The sequence below is a fragment of the Scyliorhinus canicula genome, chromosome 15 (assembly GCF_902713615.1).
Source record: "Scyliorhinus canicula chromosome 15, sScyCan1.1, whole genome shotgun sequence".
Lineage (NCBI taxonomy): Eukaryota > Metazoa > Chordata > Chondrichthyes > Carcharhiniformes > Scyliorhinidae > Scyliorhinus > Scyliorhinus canicula.
Window position 1 is genome coordinate 45,456,637 of NC_052160.1, and position 23,626 is coordinate 45,480,262.

Here is a 23,626-nt window from a genome sequence, read left to right on the forward strand (position 1 = left end):
CCTCACTTTTCTCATTGCATAGAGCATCACTGCAAAATATGGAAATGTCCAACAAACAGGACAACAAATAAGCGCGGTGGCGAGGGAGCGTGGGGGCGAGGGAGCGCGGGAGAGAGAGCGAGAACCCCCTAGCACTCCCAAATGTGCAATATTAACATTGGGCAGCAACTGAGGAAAGGGTAAAGGGGTGGATAAAACAGCCAGAAGTCGAGCGGGTGCCTATGGAGGAGGGCTCCTGCAGGGGGACCCTGGCCACGGCTGCACTCCCATCCACCAAAAAATACTCAACAAGCCCAGTGGTGATAGCAACTCTCCGGTCATGGAACCAACTTCGACTGCACTTCGGACTAACCAGAATGTGCGTTATGGCCCCCATCTACAATAACCATAGGTTCACGCCCACGACAATGGACGCCACTTCAAACGGTGGAGACAGAACAGAGGGACACTGGCAGTTAGGGGCTTCCACACTGACAACAGACTGACAACACTCGAGGAACTAACAGAGAAGTTTCGGCTGACAGGGAGGAATGAACTAAGATATATGCAGGTCAATAACTTCCTATGTAGGGAAACGAGGACATACCCACTACCACCGCAACCGTTGTTGGTAGAGAACCTACTGGGTGTGGACATCTTAGGGAAGGGTAACTGCGGTGATCTGTATGAGTGACTACTGGGAAGGGCACAGACAACTGTATAAGACAATCGAAAAATGGGAAACGAAGTTAGGGTTTACAATAGGGTGGGGACTCTGGAGAAGCACTGCATATCATCAACTCCACCTTCACTTGCACAAGGCTAAGCCTAATGCAGCTAAAAGTAGTACACAGAGCGCACGTAACTAGAACCCAACTGTGCAGGTTCTTCCCGGAGGTAGAGGATAAATGTGAATGGTGCCAAGGAGGCCAGCCAACCACGCCCGCATGTTCTGGTCTTGCCCCAGACTTGCCGGGTTCTGGACAGCCTTCTTCAAGGCAATGTCCACGGTGGTGGGGATGAGGGTGGAGCCGTGCCCAAGGGTGGCAGTCTTCGGGGTCTCAGAACAGCCAGATCTATTCATGGGGAGGAGGGCCTTGTCTTTGCCTCCCTAATCACCTGCCGGAGAATCCTGCTCAGCTGGCAATCGGCAACACCGCCCAAAGCTATAGACTGGCTGTCCAACCTATCAGAATTTCTCCAGATGGAGAAAATCAAATTCGCCATCCGAAGGTTTCCACAAAACGTGCGTGCCATTCACTCAGTTGTTCCAAGACCTGTTTGCAGCCAACAAACCAGAAGGAGCTGAAAGCCACAGCATAATAATGAATTCCAATGAGGGAAAGGGAGGGAGGGAGGGGAGGGAACAAAGAAATATAGAACCCAACCAAGATCAGCATATAACAAAATACATGGCATCACACCAATCATACAGGAACAATATCTAGGAGCTGGAGAGGCAAGCGGGCCGCCAGGCGACTGGAAGGGGAATGGGCTCGAGAAGAAATGGGTTATTGGGTTACGAGGATAGGGTGGAATTGAGGGCTTAAGTGGGTCGGTGCAGACTCGATGGGCTGAATGGCCTCCTTCTGCACAGTATGTTCTATGTTCTATGTGATTAGGCATTCATTCAAGCCCATCTAATCTTCTGCTGAGGATTGTATTCTATATTCGTCGCTACCGTCAATACACACACTACATTGTGGTGTAATATGCTCACTTAAGTTTAGGACAAATCTATGTTCTTTCCCAAAGCTGTAAAATATCATTTTAATTGTATTTTGGTTGAAGTCGTATGTTGCCAGATTGAGCACCAAACTGCACATTCTCCTTTTTTCGCACAGGCATAGATCCTCGTTCAAGTATCAGGTTTCATGTCACCAGCAAAAGGAAGAAGGAAATAAAACTAATTAGTTGATAGTTGCCTGTGTTAAGTCTGAAGTAGAAAATACCAGAGACTATAATCAGAGATCAGAATTTGATACTTAGAAGGACACAAACCAATCAGAAATAGTCAGTAAGGATTTGTGAAGGATGAGACATGACTAACCTAAGAAAAAATTATGAGAAGGGGGATGGGGTTGAAAGAAAAGAGTACAATATATGGACTTGCCAAAAACATTTGATAAAATGCCACATTAAAAATTAGTTGAAAAAATTAACCCCATGTTATAACGATATGGCAATACGGGTAATGATAACCAGTGCTACAGGAAGGGACAAAGCATATGAACGTATGAGTGCACCAAAGAATTGTGTTGAGAGTAGGGACAAATGGTAAAAGACAGAATTAAAGGTCCTTTATTTGAATACATTATAAAGACATGAGAAGGAATTTTACAGTTTCCACAGGTGCGTTCGCAGTCAGTGGTCCCCCTGCTGTCCTCCTTCTGACTATGTATGGCCTGTCTGCAACTTTACATGGGGTGAGTTAGGGCCACGTTTCAGTTTTTTAAAATATAAATTTAAAGTACCCAATTCATTTTTTCCAATTAAGGGGCAATTTAGCATGGCCAATCCACCTAGCTTGCACATTTTTGTGTTGTGGGGGCGAAACCCACGGAAACACGGGGAGAATGTGCAAACTCCACGCGGACAGTGACCCAGAGCCGGGATCGAACCTGGGACCTCGGCGCCATGAGGCCGCAGTGCTAACCCACTGCGCCACTGTGCTGCCCTCACTTTTCAGTTTTGAGGCTAGTGGGAGAAATTCAGTACGAGGGAAAGCCCGGAACGTTACCCTACTTGGGGTTCAGGTGAGGGGGGAGATTAAGGTAGGTGCCTTTCCATATGGGCATGGCATCAGCACCCCCGCATCCCCCCCCACCACCAACCTCTCCATCAAGAACCACATCCCCCCCCCCCCCCCCCATGCTCCCTGGGCTTTGCCTCCACTCCACACCATGACACCCCCCAACCTCCACTCTACCCAATCCTAAACTCCGGTACTAGAATTTGTGGAGTGCTTGTCGTCAAAGTCCTTGTCACAGGTGCTGTTGGAAAACTCCTAACTGAGTGAGGGGCATATGCCCTGTCTCCGGAGCATTAAATGTCTGTGGGGCTGCTGTGATCAGCAGGAATGTGTCCCCACCAACTCTTCGGGTGGCAGGGTTTCGCAATCCAAAAATCCTGCCCATGGTTGCAAGGTGACAAGTCTGGGAACTGAATATTCAAGAGCATTTGGCATATTGAAAGGAGAGAAATAAAAGGGAAAGCTACCTTTAGCAATGCTGTGAAGATAAGTGGTAGACCAGCAGATTGGAAAAACTTTGGAAACTACCAAAGGACAACTAAAAAAAAAAGGAGACATTGGAATGAGTAAACTATCAAGAAATATAAAACAGGGGCAGCACGGTGGCGCAGTGGTTAACACTGCTGCCTCACGGCAGCAAGGTCCCAGGTTCGATCCCGGCTTTGGGTCACTGTCCTTGTGGAGTTTGCACATTCTCCCCGTGTTTGCGTGGGTTTCGCCCCCACAACCCAAAGATGTGCTGGGTAGGTGGATTGGCCATGCTAAATTGCCCCTTAAGTGGAAAAAATGAATTGGGTACTCTTAATTTATTAAAAACAAGAAATATAAAACAGACAGCAAGATCTTCAAGTATATAAAAAGGAAGCGAGTAGTTAAAGTAAAAATTCCTTACAGGATTAGACTGCGGAATTTAACAATGGGAACCCGGCAAGGACAGAGACTTTCAGCAAATATTTTGCATCTGCCTTCACAGTCGAAGGCACTAAAATTTTCCCAAGAATACTATAGGGTCGGGGTCAAAAAGGAATCATGATCACGAGAGAAAACGTACCAGGAAAACTAACATGTTTAAAGGCTGAAAGTCCCCTGGACCTGATGGTCAACAGAGATAGTGGCTACATTGGCTGTAATCTTAGAAAGGTCTCAACAGATCAGAAAATCACAAATCTAATGCCTTAATTCAAGAAAGAGGGGAGACAGAAGGCAGCAAACTATAGGCCAGTTAGTTTACCGTGTCATTGGGGAAAATGCTGAAATACATTATTAAAGTAATAGCATTTAAATGGGTAATTTTCAGGATGGGCAAAGTAGTGGGGTGCCACGGGGACGGTGCTATAATTAATTTCTTAGATGAAGGAATGTAGCCAAATTTGCTGCAATTACAAAGGAAAGCAGGAAAGCAAGTTGAGGATACAAAGTGCCTGCAAAAGGATATAAATAGGTTAAGCGAGGAGGCCAAAATTTAGCAGATGTGGGAAAACATGAGGTTGTAATCTTGGAAAGGCCCCAACAAATCGGAAAATAACAAATGTAATGCCCCTTTTTTGGAAACGAGGGAGACAGAAAGCAGGAAACTGTAGGCCTGTTAGTTTAACACATGTCACTGCAGAAAATACTGGCTTTGGCCGTGAGTGCCCCCACCCCACACCCCCTAACTCTATCACCATCTTGTAAATTAAGAACAAAATATAACTGTCAATTAATTGACTGTGGGAAACACCATGTGCAATTTACTAGAATACAGAATAATCTAGACTTTGACATTTTGTGATGAATATCAAAGCTTTCCAATGACACCAATATGGGAAAGCAGGAAGAATGCAGGAAATAAACTGAAGGATGACATAAACAAGAAAATGGCAGATATGTAGCAGATATACTTCCTATGTAAAAAGCGATATAACATATTTAGGGAACAAAAATAAAGAATGGAAATTTATCTTGAATGTCAATGCAACAACAGAAAGTTGTGTATGAGCTCCTGTCCACAGGTAAGGCAGAAGGGCAGTTGAGGAGGGTGAAAGGGAATATATATATTCGAATATGGGGAGAAAGCTAATAGGATGTTAGCACATCAACTGAGGAAGCAGGAGGCGGCGAGGGAAATGGGGAAAGTAAAGGCTATGAGGGGGAAGGTAGGGTGGACCCGGGAGCGATAAATGATGTGTTTTGCAAATTCTATAGTCGACTCTATGAATTGGAGCCCCCAGCCGGAGAGGAGGGTATGAAGCAATTTTTGGAGAGGCTAGAGTTCCCGAAGGTAGATGTGGAGCTAGTGGAATGCCTGGGGGGCCCAATTGGGCTCGGGGAGGTGATAGTCGGGTAAGGCCCCGGGACCTGACGGATTCCCAGTGGAGTTTTATAAAAAGTTTTCTGGGTTACTGTGGCTGCTTCTGGTTAAGGCCTTTAACGAGTCCAAGGAGCTGGGAGTACTCCCCCCAACGCTATCTCAGGCATCGATCTCTCTCATCTTGAAGCGGGACAAAGACCCGGAGAGCTGTGGATCGTAAAGGCCGATTTCCCGTTTGAACGTAGATGCTAAATTGCTGGCAAAGATCTTGGCCGTACGTATAGAGGATTGTGTCCCGGAGGTAAGCGGGGAGGACCAGACGGGATTTGTGTAGGCCAGGCACCGGACGTCTAATATTAGACGGCTCCTGGATGTTATAATGATGCCAGCGTAGGGGCGCGAGGTTGAGGTGGTAGCAGCTACGGATGCAGAAAAACCTTTGACCGTGTGGAGTGGAAATACCTATGGGATATTTTAGGCAGGTTCGGGTTTGGGCAGGGATTTGTGGATTGGGTCCAGTTGCTATACCAGGCTCCGGTGGCGAATGCAAGAACCAACCGGGTCCGGTCAGAATATTTTAATCTCTGTAGGGGGACAAGACAGGGGTGCCTGCTCTCCCCACTACTGTTTGCCAGGACCATAGAGCCCTTGGCAATGGCCCTTAGGTCATCGAATGTCTGGCTGAGGAGAGTGAGGGGGAGGGGGGAAGCACAGGGTCTCTCTCTACATGGACGATTTACTGCTTTATATCATAGACCTGTTATGGGGTGTGGCTGGAATTATGGAGACACTAAGAATTTGGGCGGTTTTCAAGCTACAAGTTAAACATGGGAAAGAGCGAGGTGTTTGCGATTCAGGCACGTGGGCAGGAAAGGAGACTAAGAGAGTTACCTTTTAAGGTGGTGGGGAGGGTGCAGACGGTGAAGATGACAGTCCTCCCAAGACTGCTATTTTTTTTCAATGTCTCCTGATTTTTGTCCCAAAGGCCTTTTTTTTAGAAAAATGAATGCGGCGATCTCGGGTTTTGTGTGGGCTGGTAAAACCCCGAGGGTGAAGAAGGCACTCCTGGAACGGGGTCGCCGTGGAGGGGCCCTCCCGAGTTTTATTAATTATTACAGGGCGGCCAACATATCGATGGCCAGGAAGTGGGGGAAGGGTCGGTTTGGGAGCGAGTAGGGGCGGCATCCTGTTAGGGTACGAGTTTGGAGGCTTTATTGACGGCGCCCCTGCCATTCTCGCTGGCTTGGTACTCCACAGTCCCAGTGGTAGTCGCAGCCCTGAGGGTGTGGGGGCAATGGAGACAGCACATGAGATTGGAGGGGGCGTCAGTGTGGTTACCCATCTGTGACAATCATTGTTTTGTTCCAGGGGTGCTAGATGGAGGCTTTAGGAGGTGGCAGTGGGCAGGGATTGAGAGATTTGGGGATCTCTTCATTCAGGAGGGTTTCCTGAGCCTGGAGACATTAGAGGAAGAGTTTGAGTTGCCAGGTGGGAATGGGTTTCGGTACCTACAGGTACAGGATTTTGTCCGGAGTCAGGTTCCAAGCTTTCCTCGCCACCCCCCCGAGGGGACTACAGGATAAGGTGATGTCAAAAACGGGGGTTGGGATGGGGAGATATATATAAGAAGTTGATGGAGTGGGAAGGAGTCCCTATTGGGAGGTGAAGAGGAAGTGGGAGGAAGAGTTCGGAGGAGAGCTGGAAATCGAACTGTGGGAAAAGGCTCTGAAGAGAGCAAATTCATCCTCGTCTTGTGCCTGACTTAGCCTGATCCAGTTCAAGGTGGTTCATAGGGCCCACATGACGGTAGCGCAAATGAGCAGGTTTTTTGAGGAAGTGGAGGATAGGTGCGGACACTGTAGGGAAGCCCGGCGAATCATGTACACATGTTCCGAGAGTGTCCGAAGTGGAGGGGATTCTGGCAGGGATTTGCAGACGTTATGACAGAGGTCCTGGAAGAGAGGGTGACTCCGACTCCAGAATTGGCAATATTTGGGGTATCAGAAGATCCGGGGGCCGAAGGGGGGAGGCCGATGTTCCAGCCTTCTCCTCCACGGTGGTTTGGAGACTGATTTTGTTGGGATGGAGAGACCCAAAACCCCTAAAGCCAGGCACATGGGTTAGTGACATGGTGGGGTTTCCCATGCTGGAAAAGTTCTCCTTGAAAGGATCGCCCAGAGGTTTGGGGGGGGGGGGGTGGATGCAGTCAAGGAAATAGAAGTTTGGCCTTGTTATCAAAGGAAATGGAACAAATGGGAGTAAATGTTACATGATGCAAGATAATAGTCAGGTCCTTTCTGGAACAGAATTACAATTTTAAGCACTCACCACAGTAAAGATATTAGAACACTGGAAAAGTTCACTGCAGATGCAGATTTATCAAGATGATAGCATAGATGAGATTCAAGATAAGGTTACAACGATCAGAGCTTCAATCTCCTGAACGGAGAAGAATGGAAAGAAATGTGTTTATGTTCAAAGTAACAAATGAGAAAGTCCAAATTCTTTCCACTGATAAGTAAATCACAAGGTCACAATCACAAGATACATAAAGGAAAAGAGGAGAAAATAATGTTTTTATGCAAAGAATTATCAGAACGTGGAATGCTTTGTCATCTGTGGTGAATGATACCAATATTGATTTGGACAGAAAGCAGAACATATGAATAAGGGGAATAAATACAAAAGGGACTGGAAAAACACAGGGGGCGAAATTCTCCGCTCCCGCGATAAATCGGGAAGGCCGTTGTGAACTCGGCCGAGTTTCACGACGGCCTCGGAGGCCGCTCCTCGCACCTAATTCACCCCCACCCGGGTGGCTAGGAGCGGCGCTCCGTAAATCTCGGCCGCCGGGCCTTGACGCTTGCGACAAGGCGGCGCGCCGAGAATGATGCGACGGCGACGCCTATGTGATGTCACCGCGCAAGCGCAGGTTGGCCGGCTCCGACCCGCGCATGCGCGGCTGACGTCACGACGGCTGACGGCTCAAACCCGTGCATGCGCAGTTGCCGTCTTCCCCTCCGCTGCCCCGCAAGACGTGGCGGCTTGATCTTGCGGGGCGGCGGAGGAGAAAGAGTGCGTCGCTTTGAGACGCCGGCCCGACGATCGGTGGGCACCGATCGTGGGCCAGTCCCCTCCCGAGCACGGCCGTGGTGCTCACTCCCCGCTCTGCCCCGCACAAGCTTCAAACTAGCATTTGGCGTCCATGTTCACGACAGCAGCGACCAGGTGTGGTTGCTGCCGTCATGAACCGGTCGGGAACGGCAGGCCACTCGGCCCATCCGGGCCGGAGAATCGCCGGTCGCCGTGAAAACGGCGAACGCCGATTCTTCCGAGCGGTTGGGTTGGGAGAATCGCGGGGGGCGCCAGGTGGGCGTGTCATGAGTCGCCCGGCCCTCCCGCAATTCTCCCACCCGGCGTGGGGAGCGGAGAATTCTGCCCAGAAGGTCTGGTAGCAGCTGTAGAGAGAGAAACAGAATTAACATTTCAAATCCAATATGATTCTTCTTCAGGGTGCCTTATGAATATGAATAAATTGATCATTTTGAGACTAGCATCCTGTAATTCGTAGGTTTATATGCTTGAGCCTCAGCTATTTGCAAAGTATATCAATGATTTAAATGATGAGATTGAATGGAATGTATCCAAATTCACTGATGATAGAAAGTTAGGTGAGAAAGTGAGCTGGGAGGAGTATGAAAACGGACACAGACAGGTCAGGTGGGTGGGAAAGAACATAGCAGATGGAATAATAATGGAGAAACGTGAAACTCATAGAAAAAGTAGAATATTTTTTAAATAGCAAAAGGCTAGGAAATGCTGGTATTCAGAGGCAACTAGATGCTCTAGTACACAAATCAAAGTTTATATGCAAATACAGCTAGCAATTAGCAGATGGTATGCCAGCCACTACTTTTAAATGGTTAGAGTATAAGGGTCAAGAAGTCTCACTGCAATCATACAGGGCCTTGGTGACGCCACACAGAGCACAGAGGGATTGCACTATGAGGACAGGTTTAGTAGGCTAGGCCCATATTCCCCGGAGTTTAGAAAAATAAGAAATCTCTGTGGAATATAACGTTCTTAAGGGATAGATAATGGAAAGATGTTGTTATAAATCAGATGTTAATTGCGCAAGGGGAAACTTAACCTACGTATCTTTTCTTTTTGATGACAACATGAAATTCAGAAGCCACCAATTATAATAACATCTTTGGGGATGTTAAATATTAAAATAAAACATTCATTAACAAAAAAAACTAAAGCTTAAACACACAAGATTACATTTACACATTGAAATTTAATCTTACGAAACATGGTCCCAAAAAGACTTTATGGTTGGTTAGAATCACAAATAAAAACTCAATGAGCAACAATCCCTTACAGATGCTTAATTATAAAATTCCAATCATATTACCACAAGGCAAACCCACTGTTGCTGCAAGAAAGGTATGCCACAGGGCTTCTCACTCTTACCCACTCTGCCGTGATAACTTAAGAAACTTCAAAACTGCTTTCTGAAAAACAAGACACTTTTCTGGGTTGGCAGCATGGTAGCATTGTGGTTAGCACAATTGCTTCACAGCTCCAGGTTCGATTCCAGGCTTGGGTCACTGTGTGTGCAGAGTCTGCACATTCTCCCCGTGTGTGCGTGGGTTTCCTCCGGGTGCTCCGGTTTCCTCCCACAGTCCAAAGATGTGAAGGTTAGGTGGATTGACCATGCTCAATTGCCCTTAGTGTCCAAAATTGCCCTTAGAGTTGGGTGGGGTTGCTGGGCTATGGGGATAGGATGGAGGTGTGGACCTTGGGTAGGGTGCTCTTTCCAGGAGCCGGTGCACTCGATGGGCCGAATGGCCTCCGTCTGCACTGCAAATTCTATGATTCTATTCTTAATTGTTAGAAATGGGAATGAGGGGAAAGCAGGAAAATAGGACTATAGAAAAATTGGCATGAGTTACACAATTCAGCACTAACAAGGAGGAAATAAATTACCTCCTTTAATAAAATGCTCTGGGAGGAATCATCCATTCTGGAGTTTAAGTTGGGAGGTGGGAGCGGAAATGAATGTATTTCATCCAAGGATGAGATGGCTGGCCTTGCACAATCTTGTGCTGATCAGCTCGATATATATGCATGTGCAAGGAGAATGGTGATGTCCATATGTAATTTTCAGCTAACATGGAGATATAGCCAGCAAGTAAGGAGGCAACAGGTTACCCTTGATCGCAAGAGGGACTGAGTGTAGAATTAAAAATTTGGGTGCAATCGACTATAGTCTTGGTGAGACCTCACCTGGATTATTGTGTGTCCAGCTCATCTCCCTATCTAGGGAAGGATGAGACCTCATGTAAAGGAATTGCAATAAAGGTGAACCATTCAGAGACTAACAATTATCCCGTGCAGCAACAGTGAGGGCCTGCATGCTGACCAGTACAGATGCCGGAGAGAATTTGTGAAGCGTAAAGACCTCTTGCACGGTGGATGTAGGAAAGATGTTTAACCTGGCTGGGGTGTCCAGAATCAGGGAACATAGTCTCACAGCAATAGTTAGATAATCTAGGACTGAAATGTGTAGGATGTTTTGCAATTAGAGGCTGGTGAATGGTTGAAACTTAACATCCCATTGGACAGTGGAGGCACTGTCATTGGGTCTGCTTATCAATTCAATCGACAGATTTCTAGCTGAAGATGATGTCAAGGAATTTGGGGTATTGAGGGATATAGCAGCCAGTTACAAGAACAGCCCCGCTCAAGGTGAACGGCAAAGCAATCTAGAGGGGACAAATGGTCTATTGTGCTCTTCTTTCCTGTGCACCAACGTCTCTAGGTTGACCCAAAAAGAGTTTTTTGCAAGACATCCTCCCCATTTGCAGCAAATGCCAAGGAGATCTGAATGCATCCCTGTCAAGATAAGACTGTATGCATCTTTCAATGTGTCATGTTTATGGACTTTGTGGAGCCAAGAGAAAAAAAAAATCAAGGTCCATGATAGTAAACAATGACACACGGCACAATCCTGGAGCGGCAGCCTGCCAGCCAGCAGAGTATTAAAAACAACAGTGTAAAGCATAATTATCAGCAGTTACTCAGTCTGGAATCTGTTAGCTATTAGATTGTTACAGACCTTGCCATGGCCTCACCCTGTGCCTCTGCAACAACCTGGTCCTAGTCATCACTATCTCCTTCCCAGTCCTCGTTGGCAGAGAAGACATCTTGGTCCTCCATGTAGCCCGCTGTAAAGACACCCTCTCTGGATTGCAGACAACGATGATCCAGGGCACTCTCTACGGGAATGTTAAGAGTGCTCCACCTGAGCAGTCCAAACATCTAAACCTCATTATCTGTTCAATGGTGAGCCTTGTGGAGGCATGGGTGGCATTATAACATTCCCTGGTGGCACTTAGCAGATGGCAAACAGATGTCTTCAGCCAAGCCTACTGGCTGTATCCTTTGTCTGCAACGAACCAGGCCTGAAATCAAGAAGGTGCTTCAAACACCTGTGGCACTTGGGGATGTTGAGAATGTAGGCGTCAAGCACTTCCTGGGAAGAGCTGCTTAAAAGAGGAATCGGGGGCTGTCAGCAGCACCTAGACCGGGTGAAAAGAGGACCAAGGCAATCCCGTCTGTGGCCACGTTCTGAGAGAAATCAAAATGTGACATCACAGGAAAACAGATAAATGATTGGTTGATGAATATTTTGCTCAATTATCTTCAAAATACATGTAATTTATTAATAATTGTAATCTTTTAATAGTTGTAGTAAAATGTATACCAAGTTTGGAAGGTGCTGTTGAAAGAGTCTTGGTGAGTTGCTGCGATGCATGTTGTGGATGGTACGCACTACTGCCACTGTGCATCGGTGGTTTAGTGTGTGAGTGCAAGCTGAAGCTGGTGGATGTGGTGTGAATCCCACGAAAGAATGAAAAAGCCCATTGGACGTCTTAATACTTTCCTACATCTAGTCAAATCCAGTTCTATAGTCAAATCCAGTTCTATAGCCAAGAACAGCTCAAGGCAACTCTCTCCACTCCTGTAAGTACCCAACTATTGCGTATGCCATGCATTACAATGCAGCTGAACCCAAGGAGTCAGTGTGGAGAATTGTGCAAGTGCAACCACAGACTTAAATTCAGCATATCTAACCATTTCTGATCAGTCATCATTCAACACACTGCCCCACCTTATGCTTCATAGCATTCATCAGATTTCTCAACCCATACTCCATATCATTGAGTGAACTGCTGCACCTCTGCTCCATATTATCGCTCAGCACATTCCTCCAACCCATTCATATCATTCAGCATGGCACACACTTTCCTTCACATTCTCATTCCCAATTTCTCTACCACTGCACCGCTCCATATTGGAAATTAACATAGAAACATAGGGATAGGAGGAATCCTACGGCCCTTTGAGGCTGCTCCACCACCATTCATTATGATCATGGCTGATCATCCAACGCAATAACCTCATCCCACTATCCACCCATATCTTTTGTTCCCTTCGCCCTAAGTGCTATATCTAACCGTTTCTTGAAAATATACAATGTTTTGGTCTCAACTACTTCCTGTGGTAATGAATTCTACAGGCCCACCACTCTCTGGATGAAACAATTTATCCTCATCTCTGTCGAAAAAGTTCTATCCCATATCCTCAGACTGTGACCCCTGGTTCTGGACACACCCACCATCGGGAACATCCTTCCTGCATCTACCCTAACTAGCCCTGTTCGAATTTTGTAGGCTTCTACAAGTTTCCCCCCTCATCCTTTTGAACTCCAGCAAATACAATCCTAACCAATTCCATCTCTCCTCATACGTCAGTCCCACCACCCAAGGAATCAATCTGGTATACCTTCGCTGTACTCTCTCGAGAACAAGAACACCCACCTCAGATAAGATGACCAAAACTGCATACAATATTCCAGGTGTGGCCTCACCAAGGTCCTATATCATTGCAGTAAGACATCCCTGCTCCTGCCCTCGAATCCTCTCGCTATGAAGGCCAACATACCATTTGCCTTCTTTACTGCCCACTGTACCTGCATGCTTACCCTCAATGACTGGTGTACGAGAACACCCAGGTCTTGCTGCACATTCCCCTCTCCTAATTTATGGCCATTCAGATAATAATCTGCCTTCTCGTTTTTGCTACCAAAGTGGATACCCTCACATTTATTCAATGTGATACTGTATCTGCCATTCATTTGCCCACTCACTCAATTTGTCCAAATCACAGTGAAAGATCTCTGCGTCCTCCTCACAGCTCACCCTCTCACACAACTTGGTGGCATGTGCAAATTCGGAGATATTACATTTTGTTCCCTCATCTAAATCATTAATATATATATATATATATTGTGAACAGCTGGGATTCCAGCACCGATCTCTGCGATACCCTATTAGTCACTGGCTGCCAATTTGAAAAAGACCCGTTAATTCCTATCCTTGTTCCCTGCCTGCCAACCAATTTTCTATCTATCTCGATACACCACCCCTAATCCCATGCGCTTTAATTTTACACATAATCTCTTTTGCGGGACTTTGTCAAAGGCCTTCTGAAAGTCCAAATATACCACATCCACTGGCTCCCCCTCGTCAACTCTACAAGTTACAACCTCGTAGAATTGCAGTAGATTTGTCAAGCATGATTTCCCCTTCATAAATCTATGCTGACTCTGTCCGATACAGCCACTATTTCTAAATGCTCTGCTATACAATATTTGATAATGGATTCTAGAATTTTCCCCACTACTAACGTCTGGCTTACTGGTCTATAATTACCTGTTTTCTCTCTACCTCCCTTTTTAAATAGTGGAGTTATATTAGCTACCCTCTAATCTGCAGCAACTGTCCCACAGTGAATAGAATCCTGGAAGATGGCCACCAAAGCATTTACTACTTCTAGAGCCAGTTCCTCACGTACTCTGGGATGTAGATTATCAAGCCCTGAGGATTTATCAGCCTTCAATCTCATGAATTCCCCCCAACATCATTTCTCTACTAATATTGATCTCCTTCAGTTCCTCCTTCTCACTAAACCCTGTATTGCCCGACATTTCTGGTATCTGATTTGTGTCCTTATTTGTGAAGACAGATCCAAAGAATGTTTTTAGTTTCTCAGCTATTTCTTTGTCCCCTATTATACAATCACATTTCTGACTGTAAGGGGATTGTATAATTGGTCTTCGCCAATTCTTTTCTCTTCACGTACCAATAGTCAATTTAGATGTTCCCTGCAAGTTTACTCTAATACTCTATTTTCCCCTTCTTAATCAATCCCTTGGTCCTTCTTTGCTGAACTCTAAACTGCTCCCACTCTTCAGCCCTGCTGTTTTCCTTGGACAATTCATATGCTTCTTCCTTAGATCTAATACGATCTCTATTTTCCCTTGCAAGCCATGGATTGGCCCGCTTTCCCATTTTACTTTTGTGCCAGGCAGGAATAAACAATTGTTGCACTCTCCCCCACCCCACCCCCCCCTCCCCTCCCCCCATGCGCTCCTTGAATATTTGCCATTGCCTATCCATTGTCACCCCTTTAAGAAACATTTCCCAATCTATCATAGCCAACTTGAGACTCATTCCATCTTAGATCCCTTTATTAAGATTCAGGACACTAGTCTCAGAATCAACTACTTCACTCTCCATCTTGATGTAAAATTCTATCATATCATAGTGCTCATTCCCAAGCAGTCTCGCACAACTAGATTACCAATGATTCCGTTCTCATTACAGTACCCAGTCTAGGATGGCCAGCTCTCACGTTGGTTCCTCAATGTATTGGTCCAGAAAACCATCCGTATACAATCCAGGAATTCTTTGTCTATGGGTATTGTGGCTAATTTGATTTTCCCAATCTATATGTAGATTAAAATCATCCATAATTCCTTGACCCGAGCATCAGGGAGGCAACCTACCATCTTGTTTGTGGCCATAGAAATGTCTACTTATTTCCCTTACAATTGAATCCCCTATAACTATTGCTTTTCCACATGTTTTACTCCTTCCCTCTGCTGCAGAACCAACTGTGGTACAACAAATTTGGCTGTTGCTGCTTTCCCCTCAGAGGTTATTCCCCTTAACAATATCCAAAGTAGCGCGTGTGTTTTGCAAGGGAATGGTCACAGGAGATTCCTGCACTGCTTGCCTAACTCCCCTGTTCTGCCTGGTGGTCACCCATTCCTAATTGCCTGCGGTGTGACCTCTCTATTTCTGAGCTATCCATGACATTCTCCACCTTTTGGATGCCCAGTGTTCCCAGCCGCTGCTCTAGCTCCAAGCCCTGGGCTTCCAGGAGCTGTAGCTGGAGACACCTCCTACATACATGTTGGTCCCGGGCACTGGAAATGTTCCCGGCTTCCCACATGGAGAAGAGGAGCAATCCAAGGCTTTGAACTCTCCTGCTATGGCTTACCCCTTTATATTAAACGTTGAGAAGATGCTCGATATTAGATTAGATCCAATTCTCTATGGCCCTTCTTTCCATGTCCTTGTTACTACCAATTATAGCCCTTACCTTTTATAAACCACAAACATATTTATAGCTGTAAGTGATACAAGTTGTAAAGACTTACCCTCACATGGTTAATGTTATCTGACATTAATAAACCACCTGCACATGTCTAAATTCTATTCTATGTCATCAGTCAGCACACTGCCTCATGCCACTCCACATCATTCAGCATGTTACCCCAAGTACAAAAATATTAGGAGGGATGATCAAAACCAAGGTCAGAGATGAGTTTTAAGAAGGGTCTCAAATGGAAGGTTAGAGGGAGTAAGACAAGAGATTTACTAAAGGTAATTCTATTAGCCTGAAGCCTAGGCAAACTAAATTACAGCGGTTTTGATGTTGGCAGTTGTAGCAGGTTACAAAGACAGGAAGGAGGAAGGCTGTGAAGAAACTCAAACAGGAGGTTGAGGATGAGGTGTGGCAGGCTGGAAGCCAATGTGGTTCAGTGAGGATAAAGTGATGGTTGGGTTGGATTTAGTGCAGAGTAAAAGTGTAATCTGTAGGAAATTGTGGCTCATCCAAGACAGGATGGTGGAAACAGTTTGACAACACAGGTGGAGAAGTGCTGGACAAGTAGAGTTGGCTGTCACTTGTGTACATGTGCAAGCTGAACTGAGGTGATATTTGTATTACAGATGGTACAGCAGAGTTGGCAATTGCAGCAGATGGAACTGAGGCACAATATTGACTGATGTGGTTCAGTAAGATCAGGTGATGGATGGCTAAATTGGTTAGAATCATAGAAAGGCACAGAAAGAAGCCCATCTTGGGAAGTCCATCTTGTCTTTACCAGTCAATAAAAAACTATCCAGCCTCATCTCATTTTACAGCTCTCATTTCAGAAATGGGAGCCATACTAGGGGGAATGACTTAGATGAAAGGCAGTAAAGATTGAATAGCATAAAGGTCTGCTCAGTCAGTTTGATGCAAAATCGATGTGAAGACTCTGGGTGAAGATTCTGGGCCATCACAATCATATTCCTGATGGTTTTGAGTTTCAATCGCGAAGATAATGATAATTTAGCAGTAGTCAGCAATTTGTACATTGAGACTAGATGCCTGGAGTGATGTGCAACACACTCTTCTGCTTTTAAAGCTGAGGCATGGTGCGGTGACAGCAACAGCTTATGATTTACTTTGAAATTCATTTTGTTAATTTAACTGGGAGTATTTGATGCTGATATCAGATGCCCAAAATTTGAATAATGTTCCCATTTCAGAGTACCAAAATCACTCATCTTTTTTAAAATTTTCATTTAAAGAGCCAATTTAGCATGGCCAATCCACCTACCCTGCACATCTTTGGGTTGTGGGGGTGAGACCCATGCAGAAACAGGAGAATATGCAAACTCCACACAGACAGTGACCTGGGACTGGGATCGAACCTGGGTCCTCGGCGGCGTGAGGCTGCAGTGCTAACACTGCCACCCTAACATCACTCACCTTAACGAGCAGTAAACTCACAAAAAGTATGTATTCATGACAATTATTTAAAATTCAAGTCTCAGCAGTTCTGAAGCAGTTGTTCTCAGATGAGGTGAGAGCTGCTATAGTGGTATTGTGACTTGATGAGCAATCCAGAGACCCATGGTAATGCTCTGGGGACGTGGATTCGATGTTTAACAGAGCAGGTGGAATTTAATTCAATAAAAATGTGGACGACCATGAGACCATTGTCAATTGAGTCCTTTAGGATCTGGTCTGGCCTACATGTGACTCCAGGGTCACTGCAATGTGGTTGATTCTTTAATGCCCTCTGAAATGGCCTAGCAAGCCACTCAGTTGTATCAAAACCTGCTACAATGTTCATGTGGAATAAAACCAGACAACCACTTGACAACGATCTTGGCACTGGAAACTCAGCCCTGTCAACTCTGCAAAGCCCTCTTTGCTTACATCTCAGGACTTGTGCCACACAGCCTGACATAAGCATACTCATGAAATCATATTGTACAGACAGTATCCCAGACACCATCATCACCATCGTGCAGTGGGAAGGAGGGAGTCACCCTGAAACATTGGCTCCGGACCCCATGACCCATGAAGTCTCATGACATCAGGTCAAACATGGGAAACCTCCTGCTGATTATTACATATCGCACTCCCTCAAGCTGAAGAATCAGTACTCCTCCATATTGGACATGTTGGAGAAAGCAGTGAGGATGGTACGAGTGCAGAACGAACTCTGGGTGTGGGATTTTAATGTCCATCACCAAAAGTGGCTCGATAGCACCACTATTGACTGAGTTAGTCCAATGCTAATCTACATAGCTGCTAGACTGAGTCTGCAGCAGGTATTAAGGGAACTAACAAGAAGGAACAATAAACTTGACCTCATCCAGGGGCAGCACAGTGTGCAGAGGTTTGCATTGCTGCCTCATGCACCAAGGTCCCAGGTTCGATCCCGGCTCCGGATCACTGTCTGCGTGGAGTTTGCACATTCTCTCCGGGTATGCATGGGTTTCGCCCTACAACCCAACAATGTGCAATGTAGGTGGATTAGCCACACTAAATTGCCTCTTAATTCTAAAAATGAATTGGGGACACAAAATTTATAAAGAAGAAAAAAAAACTTGACCTCATCCAATCTACCTGCTGCAGATGCATCTGTCCATGACAGTATTGGTAGGACAGACCATCGGATAGTCCTTGTGGACACAAAATTCCATCTTCACATTGAGGATACGCTTCATCGTGTTCAGTAGCACTATGCCGTGCCAATTAGGATAGATTTTGACAGATCTGGCAACTCAATACTGGGCATCTATAAGGCCATCAGCAGCAGCACAATTACACTCAACCACAATCTGTAACCTCATGGCCCGGCATATTCCCCACTCTACCATTATTACCAAGCCAGGGGAGCAAACCTGGTTCAATAAAGAGTGCAAAAAGATATGTCAGGAGCGGCACCAGACACACCAAAAATATGAGAGCACTCCCAACAAGATAGCACTCCTTCATTACTGCACTGGAGTAATCAGCCTTAATTTTTGTGCTCACGTCCTGAAGTAGAACTTGAACCCACAACCTTCTGACTCAGAGACAAGAATGCTATCAACTACCAACAATGCTACCAACTGAGTCATGGCTGACTACCCTAAGGTAGGAAAATCATAAGCAATGGACTCTACTTTCCCATGCCATTGATGCAATGCCTTCAATTTTCCTCCCATTAATATCAGTGGATGCTAATTACTTTCTCTCAGAGTGTCATGAAGCTCTTAAACTCTTCCTCAAAAGTCAGTGGAAACAGCGTCATTGAATTTTTTAAGGTGTAGCTAGATATATTTGTGATTAACAAGAAGGTGAGAGGTTATTGAGGATAGGCAATAATGTGGGATTGAGATTACAATCAGATCAGCCATGCTTTTATTGAATGGCAGAGCAGAGTCGAGTGGCCAAGTAGCCGACTCCTACTCGTAATTTGTATGTTTGTACGTAAATAAGCAAACAAGGCAACCATAATTTCCTGATCGTGCTACATGCAAGCCCCACCAGTGGCTGGCTTCAAATTCCATCTGATATTTAGGAGCGGAAAGTAGAAAACAGAAAAGAATTAAGGCAGATGCAAGGGACTACAGAATTACAGTGTCGGTGCAGGACACACAATGGTGTCGTAAATAGTTTAACTGAGTCACTATATACAAAATCTTCAGGGGAAGTCAGAGCCTGAAGGGTCAGGGCAAGCTAGAGTAATTCAATCCCCATTTTAAAGTCATAGGCTGCTACTTTAACAAAAACATTTCACAAAGCTGATGACAATTTAGGAAGCTTCATAGTTAGGTACAGTATAGGCGAAGGAGCTGGTACATGCAAACCTGAGGGACTGCATTACCATTACTGGAAGGAAGGATATAACTACAGTTTACACTATAAACATGGACAGACTGCGGGCAGCATAGTGGTGCAGTGATTCGCATTGCTGCCTCACGGTGCCGAGGACCAGGGTTCGATCCCCGCCCCGGGTCACTGTCCACAAGGAGTTAGCACATTCTCCCTGTGTCTGTGGGTCTCATCCCCACAACCCAAAAAGATGTGCAGGGTAGGTGAATTGGCCACAGTAAATTGCCTCTTAATTGGAAAGAAAAGAATTGGGTACTCTAAATTTATTTTTAAAAATTAAAAACATGAACAGGAATTTATAATGAGATAAATTGATACAGGAAAAGTGTGTGGATAAACAGGTTTTTAATATACTATTTATCATCAGATATGCACTGCCCAAAGTCAGGTAGCCCTTGGCTCATTGTCTGCAGATCCTTCAACCAATGCAGTTTTCTTGACAGTTTGCTCGTCAGTGGTGGTTTGCCTTTGCCTTCCATTCTCAGGGGCAGGGCAAGGAGGCAGGTCCCAGTCTACTTTAGTTGGAACGGGAAATAAAGCCTGCATGGTTGGCATTATTCTGAACCAAACAAAAGTCACCGAACCGAGCCCCTTATTATGGATAGAATGTTACAATGGTTGTGATATGTTGCAGTGTTTTTTTGTTCCAGGCTAGATTTTGCATTGTGAGATAAACATGACATTGCAAGAGAACTGTTGCATGGTGACATGCTTAACCGAAGCTTGAATTTCAGACATAATCACTAGCATTTTACTGGAGTTTGAAGTGCAGCGAACTACTGGAATATCAATGGAAATTCAAAATGAAATAGATTACCAAGATAATCACTGGAATTGTTGGGATATGGCCAACCCTTGCATCCTCTAACTTACTCAAAGGTTCAAAGCAAAACAATAATTCTGTTCCAAGTCCTAAAAAGAACTACAAGCACCTTAAAGCTGAAATAAAAACAGAAGATAAAAACGGAATAAGCTACCTGGTCGAGAGACTTCATCAGAACTGCCTCTCCTTTTCAATAGTGACAGACTTTTTATTTAATTTTCCTGCCTTTCGAAAATATATATTTACGATCCAGTTAGCTTTCAAAGACTTGGCATAGAATGTATTCACATACTGGCGTGATGTACAAGATTTTAAATTCACTGCTAGAGACTGAGAGACCTCCTATGGATAAATCCCTAGGCAGAAATGTATTTACCTCCCTCCAAAGCAGCTAAATGTGACCCTGACCTTGTGCTATAAATGATATAAATCAAAGTAAGTACAGGACAGAGATCTAATTATACAGATTACCGATCGCATTCTGAGGTCTGGGATTACACGAAGCAATTCCCACAATAAATAAAGCGATTATGTAAACACTGCATTCTCGAGGCTGATGACATTAAATTACATGGTCTCAGGAGACAAACCATTTAACTTTTCAAGGAGGAGGAAGAACACTCGAGTTTTGTATCCGGCACGATCCCAAAGCCCCTGCTTTATTCCTGCATTGTGTAAACAAGGGACTGAAATGGCCCGCTGGTCACGCAAATCACCGCACCAACGGGCAGTATCCCAACTGGACAGTGACCGGGAGAAAGATGAGATTATGTCGCTGCATTAAGATCGAACATCGAAGAGTCTTCTCTCTCTCTCTCTCTCCAATCTAAAAACATCTAGGGTAGAACGTGTTGAGCCCGAAATTTCAAGGGTTAATTGCACTAGTGCTTGCGAGTGAAGTTAGGGGATGTGAATACATTCAAATATTGAATTGAGTGGCCTTTGCACAATCCACTCTGCAACCTAGCGAAGTGTAAACACGATGGGCGCCGTTGATTTGTGACTAATAGTTATTTACACAAGTCAAATTATCTTCCATCAAATACGACCAGACGGAGGCTCACAAAAGACAATTAAGGAATGGGTGAGTAATGTTACAGAAATAAGTCTGTCCAAATCCAGCTTGATACATGATAAACTACAGATTCTTGTGCCTCCACACATTAATTCTATACAGTTGCGGACGCTACTGTGCTTAATTTATCAAAACATGAACTGAGACAAAATAAGAGGCGACTCGGCCAATCCGTTTACAAACACACCCGGGAAGAGTTCGGACGCTTTTTTTTTGCTCACCTGGTTCAAATCTTGATCGGAGGTTAGATGCGATTCCCGGGATTTGAAACAGTTCTGACACTTGCTGTGGTTGAAGAAATTCGCCTGGAATTTTCGACAAGCCGCGTTTTCTTTGGCAGACATGGTCCCGAGGAACAGTAAAACAAGCCCCGAGTTTGAGAACTCCCATGGGTATTGGGACAGACCTGGAGAGACTGACTGCAAGGGGCCGGGACTCGCTCTCCCCTTCAGCCACTCAGTAACTTCCCTCAGTGCCCGATTCCCGGCCACATCGCGCTGAAGCTGACCGGGAGAAGATTCGCTTGGGGTTTGTGAGGAAGCAAGTCTGGTTGAGATCTTGGCCTCGTTCGTTCACTCTCTCAGGCACACACCGTTCCCCTGCTCCCTTGCCTCAGCTGTAACTTCAATGACTCCCAACACTCCAAAGCTGCGGCTTGGTATCCTGCGCTCTCACTCCGGTGAAGCGCCGAAGCCAAAACTCCCAAACACCAACCCAACTCCGCAATCTGCAACGCCTGCGCATTTCCACGTACACGTCATCCCCACAGCCACCTTTCCCGTACAACTCTCTGGCTGGCTGAAAGATAATCACTGTGCTACAGCCCTTAACCTCCAACCCAAAGCAAAGGTGACTGAGAACGCCCGAGACTATTTACATCCAGTCCTACAGAGGGCAGCGAACAAGGTCAACAACTGAACACCACAATCCTCCTCCCCCCCCCCCCCCCAAAAGAACGAGACTGGACAGCTCCATTTTACTACACTCTGCATGTTCATTTGCAGGATAAGGTCTAAGGCTCTAAGCAGTGGAAGTTTACCTGAGAACATTTGTCCGGGGGCGGGGGGGCGCAAAGACAAGTTTGACAAGTGAGCCCACTTTACTCACCCCCAGTAAAAACGTAGGACGCTCCAATCGAACTGTCCTTTGAACAATTCCAGATTTGGCATTCCCTCTCTGCTACCCAGAAAGTATACAAATTCTAAGCTGTGATCACTTTTTTTTAAACAGCTTTTGTGAACATCGACCTGAACATCTCTTTTACCGATATGTACATTTTTCTCTATGTCATGCAACTGAGGTTTAACTTAAAGCAGTACTAAACTGCAAGGTGTCTTACACGCTTACATGTCTTCTCATTTACCTCCACCTAAGGACAAATACACCGTTTCTAGCCTCTTCTAACAGGATAACTTGAAGGAAAAAATATCAACCTAAAAGTTCCCACAGGAGAGAATTAAACCATGAGCTCTGGTCAAATGTGGCACCCTAGCCAAGATACAATTTCACATATTTGTAGTATATTGTGAAAGGATTTGGTTCCTTATTCATTCAATGAATAAACACTGTACGAGCCAACTTTAAAAAATATATTTCTATTGAAGAGTTTTCATTAATGACAAACAAACAAAATGCACCATAACAACATGGAAAAATGTGTATTTATCTTGTGCCCAATGTTTTTCATGCATGGAACAATCTGTCTGGACTGCCTGCTGAACAATACTTTTCACTGTAACTCGGTAAACGTGACAATAAACCCAAATCCAATATTACAAAGTACAGTATTAGAAAACACAGAACCGACTTCTGGTTGCGGCTATGCAGAGCTGAGCCGCACATTCGGCAGCTCCTGCCAGGAACGGACTTTTGGGCTCTTTTAAGGGCCCCCAGCAGTACTTGCTCAACGGTTTCCGACGTGGGAAGGTGTCTGCAGAGGATCCCCAGTGGTCTATGGTCTTGATTAGGAGCGGGGCCAGCAGAATAGCGGTGGCAGCGCCTAAGAAAAAGTGGGGTAAGAGAATCAAGATGGCGGCCGGCGGAGGCCTCGAGGAATGGAGGCAGTGGGCTCAGGTGCAGCAGGAGACTCTCCAGCACTGTTTTCAGGAGCTCAAAGTGGAGCTGCTGGACTCGCTGAAGGCGAATACGGACAAGCTGCTGGCGACGCAGACAGCCCAGGGGGTTGAGATCCGGGAGCTCCGACAACAAGCCTCTGAAAGAGAGGATGAGGCCGCGGCCCTCGCGGTAAAGATGGAGATGCACAAGGCACTCCACAAGAAGTGGCAGGAGTGGTTCAAGGAGATGGAGAACCGGTCGAGGTGGAAAAATTTGCGGATCCTGGGCCTC

At 45.5% G+C, this 23,626-nt stretch overlaps 2 protein-coding genes across 3 annotated transcripts in view; one reads left to right on the top strand and one right to left on the bottom strand.

Moving 5' to 3' along the window:
* The window catches only part of LOC119979096 (protein outspread-like), a 295,919-nt gene extending 273,836 nt beyond the window's left edge, over positions 1 to 22,083 (bottom strand). The window contains exon 1 of one of the 2 annotated variants that reach the window (XM_038821092.1): positions 21,502 to 22,083. In XM_038821092.1, coding sequence (XP_038677020.1) covers positions 21,502 to 21,624 — 123 coding nt within the window. In that variant the 5' untranslated portion in view covers positions 21,625 to 22,083. The remainder of the gene's footprint in view (positions 1 to 21,501) is intronic. The other variant, XM_038821093.1, reaches the window with a different exon arrangement.
* LOC119979098 (tumor necrosis factor receptor superfamily member 13B) overlaps positions 20,767 to 23,626 on the top strand; it is a 167,767-nt gene continuing 164,907 nt past the window's right edge. The window contains exon 1 of the mRNA XM_038821097.1: positions 20,767 to 21,289. The gene's annotated coding sequence lies outside the window, so the exon portion shown is untranslated. The remainder of the gene's footprint in view (positions 21,290 to 23,626) is intronic.